The 12,190-nt window shown below is 35.6% G+C and overlaps 1 protein-coding gene across 5 annotated transcripts in view; it reads left to right on the top strand.

The window, feature by feature from the left end:
• DACH1 (dachshund family transcription factor 1) overlaps positions 1-12,190 on the top strand; it is a 352,684-nt gene that overhangs the window by 224,677 nt on the left and 115,817 nt on the right. For 3 of the 5 annotated variants that reach the window (XM_066545065.1, XM_066545064.1, XM_066545066.1), the window contains exon 4: positions 10,256-10,428. In XM_066545065.1, coding sequence (XP_066401162.1) covers positions 10,256-10,428 — 173 coding nt within the window. Of the gene's footprint in view, positions 1-9,561; positions 9,718-10,255; positions 10,429-12,190 lie in introns of all 5 variants that reach the window. The other 2 variants (XM_066545063.1, XM_066545062.1) reach the window with 1 other exon arrangement.

Here is a 12,190-nt window from a genome sequence, read left to right as displayed (position 1 = left end):
ATATTTGAGAAATTTGCTGTTTAAGATGTATCACTTTCACATTCCTACCTTCTTAATCCAATTTCATACTTTTAGCTGCCTTTGTGTGTAGATTTTACCTTTGATCATTTTGTAAGGCTTCAGTCAGAAAAACCAGCAGCAGTTCTGAGTAGAGTAGGGTATCAGTACATAAATAGAGAATGGTGATAGACTAAATCTCACAGAGAAAATGATCCTTTTTGCGTAAACAAAACCAATTGTGAGAAGCAATTAAAATAAATATGCAATTATGTGTAGATCTTTCTCACTGAGGGAAATTCCTTGTAACCTGTTGTCTGTGTATATGTATTTGTTTCTTCCAGTATTTTCATACTATGAGCCCTTTGGGGCCAGGTTTGTCTGCCTGCTCTAATTGTCTCAAATTATTACTACTACTGTTATTGCTAGTCATACTAGTTGTAACTTTTCCATTGTCATCCTGAGAAAATGATAAATCAAGTGCAGAAGCAGTTTCAGCAGTCCTGAAACAAGACTCAGGATCCATAAACTCTTAGGTAAGATTTCCTCCTTTAAGTAATGAAATGGTCATCTGTCTTGGGACATGGAACTATAGGAAAAAACCTAAAGGCTTAAGTGTACTGCAGCACAATAAAGTGCTGAGTAACAGCTGAGATGTAATAATGATTCTCACTCCATGCCGAACACAAGATAATGTACGAGTTATTCTTGATTGAAGGAAGCACATTGTGATTTTGTTTCCTAGGCTGGACATACTAGATTATGAGCTGATGAATGAATATGCTCCATTTACAAATTCAAGCATGTGAAAAGAAGATATTCTTAGTAAAATTCTAATTCACAATTTGTTGTACCATTTATACATTTACACATTTTTGTTTGTGTGTGTGTGCGTGTGACATAGAGATGTGCACACAGATACATACACGTGTATTCAAATAACATTGAAGTAGTGAAGTTGTGCACCTAAAAGCTAGAAAAAGGTATTTTCTAATGATAATAATAGTAATAATAATCATCATCATCACTGGATTTCTTTGAGACCTGGGCCTATTACATGATGCAAATTTACATAAGGAATATATAAGACTGAAAAATTAGGGACTCTATCAGAGTGGTCATGAGAAGCTAAATCAAAGCTGTGCAGGCAACTCAAAAGTAAGACAGTTCCTCAAGAAGCTTTAAGTTAGCACCTGCTTCCCAAAGGAGGGTGAAATGGCTCTGTGACCCTCAGAGCCTGTGTGACCTTCTGGCTTTTTTGCAGCAGTTTTCTAGTGTGGAAGAGACACAGCATCGATTTGGAAACCTCTGTGTCCAGCCCCATGCTGCTCATCAAGCCAATATCTGGGCAAACACAAGTCTCCCTTTCCCTGAATGGGAAGCACAGCCATGTGCTCTGGAGAGTGCCTGAGACTTGCTGCAGCTGGTAGGGTTTCGTGCAGCCAACTTGCGTTTGTTTTCCCAGAGAGCATAGGGATGTAATTGCTGTGAGACCTTGCGATCAACTTTGCTTAAGACTGGATATTAATCTGTTGATTAATAAGGACTGATTTTTGATAATTTAGCCTTTCTTTCTAAGAAAATGACTAAAAAAAAATTCAGTGAGTAAAAATCTGAAAAATGACGTTCAAGAAGGCATTCTTTGCGCAACCTTTTAGACCCAACGTACTGTTACGAGTTTGTGCAGCATTTGTGCTGGAAATCGAAATATTCCTCTTCAGTTCAGCAATTTTCTAAAGAAGTCATCAATAAACTTGATTCGCTGTAATATGTCAACCTCCCTGCTTTGCATTTTCATCCCTGATGCATCTTCTTTGGAATAGATTGAACATGATTTTACCAAGGCCTTCTCACTTTTGATTTTGCTTTCAATTTTAATTTTTGCTTTCAAGCCCAATATATCTTGTATCTCTTATTTTTTCATATTGAAAAATATGAAAAAATAAGAGACAAAATGCACAGCTGAAACAGCTGGGGCAAAGTGTGGACTAGCTAACAATTATGTCTACCTACTAGAAGACATTAGGAAGCTTAGCATTCTCACTTTTTGCATTTTGTCTATGCAATTAATTTTTGCACTTCAGTGTACTTACTGAGGATTTTCTAGTATTTGTTTTTCTTTAGTTTATAGTTTATACAGGACTGCCAGCTGTACTTAGATGTCCTGAAAATCTGCAGGAGTTTTCTTCTTGAGTTAAAGAGGCAGTAATTAGGTTATTATTTTTCTAAACTTTTTGAGAATTTTTGTTAAAGAGAAAGAAAAGGGGGATGACAAGTTACTGAATACAAACATGGTATAATGCTTTGGTTTACTTTTCTTGTTTCTGAGCACTGCTGATATAGAATTAGAGGCTGTAAAACTCAGACTAGAGGTAATAAGGATCAAAAAGCAGGGTCCACACCAACTGAGATATTGCCTGTATCAGACCAGTGTAAATACTGATCACAGTATTTACAAAATCCCATCAAAATCCATATTTTCGGGAAAGATTAGTCACTCATAGGCATGAATCACTCAGAACCTTAAACTTGTGTCTTTCACCTTGGACAAGTTTCTGGACCTGTCTATTATAGTTTCCACTGTACTAAAAAGGAAGCCCATCATTCTGTTATACTGATTATATAGACCAACAAATCGAATGAGGATAGCTTCTTTCTTTATAAACTGAAGTAACAGGATCTTACACTAAAAAAACTTAAACCCATATTTTTCAGAAAATGTTCTAAACATGTTCCTATAGACTACTCAGCCAGGCATATTCACTCTTACCTGTTTCTTAAGCATTCAGAAAATGTTCTAAACATGTTCCTATAGACTACTCAGCCGGGCATATTCACTCTTACCTGTTTCTTAAGCATTCAGAAAATATTAATATCCACAATTACATGCAATGACTACATATAGTAATATATTAATTATCTATTGAACCGGCAATTTTTGTACAAAAGCACATACCAGTGTAATCCAGATGTTTGCAAAATGCTTTGTGATTCTCATTGTGTTGAGAAAGAAGGACAATGTAGTTTTTGGTGGTTTTTGGTTGACTTCTGATGGCACATTAGTCTTTATATTTTAAAAACTATGCCTTAAGGGACTAGCTGTACTTCCAGCTCTCTGGTCTGAAGTTAACTTATTTAACCAGGTGTACCTGACAGGAAAATGGGGTCCAGTTTTTATTGTTCTGAACACAGTGAATACAACACATCTGACTTTTTGTATCTTGATGATGTCACACATTTATTTTTGCATATCTAAATTCGCACTGTTATCTTTTAAGATCATATAGCCATAAAATAAACTGGTTTTTATCTATGAAATTAGCTCAAGTTAGGTATTCGTAAGAGGAGACAAATGGAAAATCTATTTTTAGGTAAATGTCACACAGCCTGTAACTGAGTTGCTGAGCTTTCAGTTGTCTTGGACAGTTTCATTATTCATTAAATTGAATTTTAAAAAGCTTTTCCTGTGTTAATCTTTTTTGGTGAAATAATGAAAGATTAGTATAAAATATCTATATTCTATGAGATTCATTGTAACTGTAAAAAAATTCTTTCACTTATTAATTTATATAAATTCAGTATTTCCTGATTAATGATTAAACCTATACTCTGGTATTCAGCATTTAGAATTCAATCTTATTTCCTGGAATTAACAATTTCTACTACAGTTTTTATTATCAGAACATAAATATGGGAAAAGTAAAGTGGGTACAAATTTGGCTTGTGGTGCAAAGTGCAGTTGTAATTTCTTTGCCATTGCTACAAAACAAGCATGCAATAAAATTAGAACATTGAATGAGGCAGTCTACATGATTGAGGCTACTAACTGTTTTTCAGATTACTACTTTTGTCAGCAAAGAATAAACAGTATGTAATTCCAAAGGTTCTTTTGGCTTTTCCTTTATATATTTCTGTAGGAAAATGTTTATCAACGGATAGGGGTTTTTCGTGTGTGTGTGGTTTTTTTCTTTAATTTGCTACTGCACCTGTATATAATCTGTCATGATAATAGCAGAACTACAAATACCAGACCCATCAGCCTACTATTTTAGAGAAAATTATGAACACTTTTAATTAGGAGCCCACATTGCTCATAGCCTATTTAAGAGCATAAGCATGATTTTATAACCAAACTCCCAAAACAATGCAAAACTTTGTGAGGGGGTAAAAAAGAAAAGAAAAATCATTATGTAAAGCCAAATACAAAGGGTTACATAGAAGACTTGGGAAATTATTTTTCCATGTTGTAGTACTTTCTCTCCTGATCACTTTGTGCTCCCAAAAGAGGTAGAAATGCAAGTATCAAAAATATTAGACAGATACTGTTTACAAATGGCAGGGGTTTTTTCCACTTTTATGATATAACAGTAACATAGAGACCTCATAAAAATGCCTTTGTCTGGAGGCATGTGTCTTTTATACAGTCTCACAGCACTCGTAAATTGCAGATAAACTGTACATCTGATTTTAGAAAACTGAATTCTATAGAAATCAAATCACAAATTTATAACAATTCAAAGACTAAAGCAGCAGCACTTGATTTGGGCAGTTTACAAAATGGTTTCCTCACTGTCAAGAGGCTAAGATTACCAATTTTTAGCACACTGATTATGCATATTTTCCAGTGGACATAAATAGCCCAGATCGTGAATAGTCCACTTCAGAAAAATGAGCCAACACAGCTGATACCGATGCTTTGTTTGGTAATTGTTGCTGAGATACAAATTGTTTCAGCAAACACAGAAGATAACAGAAAGATTATGAGACTAAAAGGAGATCAGTAGCACACCAAAAAAAAAAGCTTGTTTGAGTTGTTAGTGTGAAGTCAGACTCTTTTGTGTTTTTGCTATGTGATTCTGCTTGTGTATATAATGATACCTGAAACTATTCCTGAGCCAGTGCTGGGGTTCACTTGCCTAAAGACATGCTTGAATTATTCTATATAATTCCATAAAATATCAAGTTTTCCACATGAAAGGAAGGGGAAGACCCAAGGGCCTGGCAGATAGCCTAATTTTAATTTCGAAAAACCACCTATAATCAAAAAAGTTTGGCTTGGTTGCCTAGGCATAGATATATGCTACTGCCTGAGATACCCTCAAGCATCCTGCCTGATCTACACCTCCAGATAGCCTTGGGGTCTCCTGCAGGTGCTGTGTGGTACTCACCAACCCTACAAGACATGATTCAAATTCAATTTTGGCCATCTCAGGAGTTGTGTGTTCAGGCCATTGAACTGAGTCTGGGAGAAGGGTCACTGTAGTCTTTGGAAGCACCAGATGCAGATTCAGCTGACCAAAGATAGGCCTGTCTCCCACAGAGTGAGCTCAGCAGCTCTCCAGATCCTTTTGGCTGGATCCCTGTTGACTATCACAGGAACTAAACTGTTCAGCTCACATTGTGGAAACAAATTTAAACAAACTGCATCCTAATGGGGTCAGAATGAAAAAAGGAAAAGGAGTCTGCAAATAAGAGGAGTGATTATAAAAACAAACCTGGTACATTTAGATCAGCGTTTGTTTGTGAGGCTGACATTGTACACTAGTTTTCTGCTTCATTTTCTTTTTCTTGGCTGCATTACCTTCTAGTCCAGAATTGTTTCAATTTATTATTACCATCCTTAGCTACCTAATTGTGCTACTAATGAATACAAATAATCCAGGCATCAGGCTTTTACAGACCCACTTCAGTGTACAAATAATGGTTTGTTGTGTAACTGCTGATTATGGGAGAAGGTAACTCACATTTATGGAAAATATGTGCTGAAATATTGGTGATGAGGAAAGCAATGGATTCTGTACTATGCTTTTTAAATTGTGAAAAAGTATTGTCATACTTGTTCCATCTAGTTGTCCATCATGAGAAAATGTGGGATCATCTGAGCCTGGTTTTTAAGCACGTGTACTTACACTTGGAACTTCATTTCAATTTTTTGAGTGCCTGTATTAGCACTATCACATATGAAATATGTAGTTGGCTACCAAATTGCCTATTCAAGTACATATATATGGGGTTTGAGCACTCAACATTAAGCATTTGCATTTCAAAATTGGATCCCTTGTGCTTGAAAGCCTTGAAAATGGTACTCTATGGTCAGCCTAGTGCAGCATCAATTGAAATGCTGTTTGAATGCAATGTAGAGCTTCCAATTGCTGCTTCAGAAACTGTTATGCTGAATCTGGAACACTTTGCATAATTTAATTAATTATGCCACTAAAAACTGATTTTCTCTCAATTTAAAGCAAACAGCTTTTATGAGGGTGAACTGCAGCACCCAGGGATATCAGGTGTCCAAGCTTTTAATCCTATTACAAAGACTTGACAACCACTGATGAAAACTGGAAAAACATAAGCCTCCAGCAGGGCAACAAGTGAAGAGGAAGAAGGCAACAGATTTTTAATACTCTTTGAAACCACTGTATGCATTAAATCAAAACCAAATGTAAAAGGTGACAGAACTGGTAGCTTGCACTTTGTTGTGCAGACAGTGAATAGTGTCTAAAGAATAACACTTGCTTTGCTTTGACATTAATGAAAATAACTGTTTCCTCTAAGAGGAAAAGTGTTCTATTTAACTAGCATAAGAAAAATGCAGTGAATGGACAAGACTTTTTGTATCTGTGTCTGTTCACTTAAAGTGTTCAGGAACTCGACAGTCAGAAGTTTGAAAGGGGTTTCTAATGTTATGTATTGAATTCTATAGAGTCTATAAATCATTTTCCATATAAACTGATCTCAACAGATCATTTCAGAGTACAAGTATTAAGGACACTGTCACTAACTGCTAGCCTTGATACTGTGGCTCTCTGAAACTTGTCTTCTCTCTTCCAAATTATTATTGGGTTCAATATCACGCTAAAACAGCAGACACTGTAATTTTGAGGCAGAAAAGAGTACTGATTTAGAAAAACTCTAATTTCTGAGCCACAAAAGCAGAGCCATAATTGGCAAACTATAACTGACCTTGCAAAATTCTGTGACCAGGTTAGGAAGGGTCACAGAAGAATTGACTCCATCCCCCTGTCGAACATCAGTATAAAATTAACTGCACTGTAGAAGATCTTGCTGATAAAAATAATGAAAATATCTCATTACTGGCAATTCAGCAGCTGTATAAAATGCAAACATCTTCCTTATAATGCTAACAAATATTCATATAATTACTAATATATATTTATGTATTATTTGTATTCATATATATAAAAGAGATATTACACCTGGCTCAAAGGGGAAACAGGAATTAGTAGGGCTCATTGAAAGAGATTTAACCTAGATTTAATGGGGGAAAATCAAGCTCATTAGATATGTCTGGAAGAGGCACAGTAGTGTTTGAAGGACAGTGTTTTAGCAAGGTACTTTGCTCTACCATCTCACTGGAGGTGGAGGATGGAGAGCCATGTGGTGGCAAAGACTGCAAAGTGGTTTATTGATGTGTTAGAAATTGCAGAAGAAACTAAGAATAGTCATGTAGGAATTACTTGTCTCCCCCAAAAAGGTGGTGGGATCAATAGGCCAGCTGAAATGCTTCTAGAGCAACGCCCACAGCATGGCCACCAAACAGGAAGAGCTGGAACCCACTGTGCAGCAGGAAAACTGTGGCAGAGTTGCCAGCACAGAGACATGGTGGGATGACTTCCACAAGAGAGTGCTGCAATGGATTGCTATAAACTCTTCAGAAGGGATAAGCAAAACAGGAGGGTGGGGTAGGCCTGGATGTTAAGGAGCAAAATATGTACACTGCAGTGGTAAAAAGCAGAAAATTAGAGAATATGACATTAAAAGGAAAATAAATATTTTTCCAGATAAGATTTAGCTGCTTTACTATGTATTTAAATGTGTGTTAAGGCTTTTTGAGAGTATCTTAGTTCTCAAAATATAAGAAAGCATGTTCACTTGTCAGAGGTCATGAGATTTGAATAAGGATTTACCATCTCAAGTGTGTTCACTGCATAAAGGTTATGCAAATTTCTTGTAAAATAATAAAAGTATCTAATATAATTGATTCTTTTCATTGTTTCATAAAATTGCTTTGTTTCATTGCAGGAGACTTTGGACTGAATTTTCATTACCTACTTCTGAACAATTTACACTGGGATTGAGACAGTATTGAGCTAATGAGTTAGAATTTATATTGAGCCTTAACTGTCTTCCTGAAGTAACTAGGGAAAGAAAATCATGGCAATAATGGAGTATTTTTCATTATAAACTATGTTGTACAGCTTTTACAATCAGGTTTTTAATAGATCTAGAGAAATTAAATTGGAATTCTACCAACTTCTGTTCTTTTGTCATCCAATGAAAACGATGTTAAAATATGTCAAAACTAATAGGCTTATCCCCTTTCTACTGAAGTAAGAAAGAGGTGGTGTCGTTCCTGTTGTTTTTCAGGCTCTGCTGTTCATTAAAGAGTAGGATATATGTAGCAAAACATTCAGAAATATGTACTTTGCTATAATCCATAATGCTAAATAGAAACTGAGCATAGATCGAATACATCTTGACTTATGTCTTCCTAAAGTCCCTATCAAGACATGCTCCCATGAAAAGAGTAGACATTTCAAAGTCAGGAGGTTGAAATTGTGCTCTACATAAAAAAGGAAGCAATCATATATTGCTGATGGGTATATTAATACTGCTGAGAATGCATGCATATATCCATATTTATTAATAGATTCAAACATTGTTTATTCATTGTGTATGGTAAATAAACTCATACAGTGAGTGTATAGATTACTGTGTATGCATAAACATATATACACTCAATCTCAGCATTATATGTAAGTACACACCAAGAATAACACAGTTTGTCAGGTTGGAAGATCTTAACCTTTTCATTGCACATAAATATACAAATTTATAATGAGATATTAATTATTATTGTCCTTTATACAGACTGTATCGTATTGTCCTTTAATTGTATCTTATTTAATTCTATGGTTATTTTTTATGAGGAAGTCTGCAATAGTGAAAAAGGGTGTTTCTCAAAGAAATGAATTATTTCTCATCTCAATACTTGTTTGTCCCCATTCTTCTTTGCTGTTAGTCTGTTCCACTACCAGAAGACTGAAGAATCAATGTAATCCCTAACATTTATATTAATAGTATGAAATAAAAATTTAATATACAAAATAGAATCATCAGCCGAGCATATATGCATGCATGTTGGTGCCCTCAATAAATTAATTTTTTAATTACTCCAAAGAATGTTTATTTATTCACAAATACAGGACATGATATAACGGTAGTTTAAATTTTAATTGGCATAACAGGCCATATTTTTGTTAGACATTTTGCAGGCAAAAATATTCTCTCACATATTAAAAAATGCCATATATATATTTATTTTCTAAGTGCTACCTCTTAGTTTAAAAATATTCTTCTTTTTCAGAGGGTAGGAAAAAATCCCAACCCTAAATTCCTTCCCCCAACCCACTTATTAAAAAGAAAATAAAAAACAAATTTCCACCTGCAAAAAAGGTTAGAATGTTGGCCTTGCTTCCAAATTCAGAAATTGAAAATTTGGAGTCTTCATTCATCCAAATAATATATATTCATTCCCCACAGGCAGCAGTGATGGTTCTTGGGATAAAGAAAAACTTCAGTCTCCCCCCACCCAAGGATCACAGGCCTCTGTTAACCACCCCAACTTGCCTGGACAGCATAATGTTCCAGTTAGCCATCCTCTCAACCCTCTTCAACAGAACCACCTTCTGCCAAATGGTACGGGTTGACATCTTTCAGCACTAACATCAGCAGTTTTCTAGTTCCTGTCTCTTTTTTTTGGTGTTTATAAATAGGCAATGAAAAAATCAAGGATGTGCGGAATTCTGGACTACTTCCCTTAGATTATTAAGCAGGGGAAGTGGAGACAGTAAAGAACAAATACGTATGCAATAAAATTGATACTTTAAATAGCTGCTAACTTGTGCATCAGTGGCATAATGAAGCACTACTAAGGCACCTTACAGCAGATATCAAAAACTATAATAAATAGCCATGGCTTAGCAATGATATCATACATTACACAGATATAAACAAACTAAGAGGTCTAATAGCCTCTCCTTGTGGCTAGAAACTCTCCATGGTTGCTAGTGATTCACCCCTGCGTCTCTCAGAAGAGAACTGACATAGAGCTGCTTTTTCCTGCAATGTGAACCATCTTGTCACCTGTCACTTGAATGCTGTCCATCAGGAGAAAAAGAAGACAGTGCTTAAGAAAAGATGCATAAACCTATTTCCCTGTTTTTCCTCCCAACAGGGTTGGAACTTCCTTTTATGATGATGCCCCACCCGCTGATTCCCGTGAGCCTACCTCCAGCCTCTGTCACGATGGCAATGAGCCAGATGAACCACCTCAGCACCATCGCCAACATGGCAGCAGCAGCACAAGTGCAGAGCCCTCCCTCCAGAGTGGAGACATCTGTTATCAAGGTAACTCTAGAACAGACCAAAATGAACCCAAACCAAACCAAAAGGCACCAAATCGTAGCCCGCTCCCAGCCAGCATAAATATTGTAAAGGTGTATTGTATAGGTGTCAAATGTTCTAAGGTAAGTCATGAAGTGAGTAAATACAAGAAAACTAAGTGTGATGACTGAGAGCACAACAGGATACCAGTGGCCACTGTTGGCAACTCAGTTTCCCTCCTTCTCTCTAAATCAGTATTAAAGCAATGCACAAATTGAAGCATCTTCATACACAGCTTTGTCTTTTTTTGTATTTCATAGTCTGTACTCTAATGTATCTTGAGGTATCATGGAAAAAATTACTCTTAAATTAGAAGAGATTGTTCTTCCAATTTTTATACCTAAGCATTTGAACTGAAATGCTCTAAGTTATTTGAAAAAGGCTGAAAGTTTGATACTTTACCTGTGCAGAAATTAAATTTGCCAAATCCCAAAACAAATTAGAATGAAGTAGCACAGAACAGTCCCAGTAATCTGCAGGCTGGAAGTGTAGTATTATAGGGATATCTCAAAAATATCTGATATCTGAACTTGTCTACCTGTTTTAGGTTTTGTTTGGGGCCTTTAATTAAATTAATCTGGTTATAGAGGCATTTACTAGAGGCATGGAATTTTTTCTTCTTTTTACTGAAGGTGATCTGTTTTCATTTTAAAGCATTTCATTTAAAAAGACACTTCCCTGTTACCATTAGGTAATTATGACTTGATCTTTATTTAGATATCTACATTTTGCCTCTTATCCTTCTTTAGGTCTAACAAATGAGAAAGAGAAAGTACACAAACTTTTGTTCTTTTATCTAATGTATCTTAGAAATAGCCATGCAAAAGCAAGTTTATGTAGTTTTTCAGAGCTATATTGGAAATCGATCCATTCATGCAATTTCTTTGACAAAAATTAGGTAAACTTAGAATCTCTTGGACCTTCAAATCAGGAGTTACAAAAGTTCTGAAGTTCATAATGATTTAAGTAGAGGTCTAACTTTATTAAGACATTCAACGTACTGGTGCACCTTTCTTCTTTAACCTAACAAGCACAGAACCGCAAAGAACTGTTCAGTTAAAAGTCAACAAATCTATGTTTTTATTGATCTAGAAAAATATGATCTGATGGCCTAATTTAGTCACCTATACCTCTAAATCTAGGATCTCCTTTGGAGGCCTTCAGTGGCATCCCTTTCTCACCTTTGTTGACATGAGGAGTTAAGATACTGGTTTGAAAAGAATTACTTATTTAGGTAGTATGCCAACAAGACTAGATCCTGCCCTGGTTTCCATCTTGCCCCTGTGTTGGGGATATAAGCACTCTGCTGCTAACTAACTGATTGCATTATGATTTTTGCAACTCTATTTTCCTATTTTTACTTGATTGGTATTTAGTAAGAGTTATATGATACTAATATTTTCTGGAAAACACATGCTGCTTTATTTCATTCTAAATTTATTTTCTTAATTGGAACTGTGGCCACCAGTCCTACTGGGGATCTAAAAAATGAAGATTGAGATGGAGCACATGTTAAATGACACCTGACATATTAATTACTGTGCCAGCAAAACTTTATTTTCACTGTTTTCATGATATTTTCCCTCCTTTCATTTTCTATGAGCTATTTTATTTCATATGTAAGAGTATAAAATTTGACCTTCATGAGCATTGGTAACCTTCTGTTTCTAAACTTTAACAAGCTGACTTCTAGCTTGTAAAGGTGGTTTACAAGTTAGTTGTAGCT

The sequence above is a fragment of the Molothrus aeneus genome, chromosome 2 (assembly GCF_037042795.1).
Source record: "Molothrus aeneus isolate 106 chromosome 2, BPBGC_Maene_1.0, whole genome shotgun sequence".
In the NCBI taxonomy this organism is placed as follows: Eukaryota; Metazoa; Chordata; class Aves; order Passeriformes; family Icteridae; genus Molothrus; species Molothrus aeneus.
This window is presented reverse-complemented; position numbering and strand designations above follow the sequence as displayed.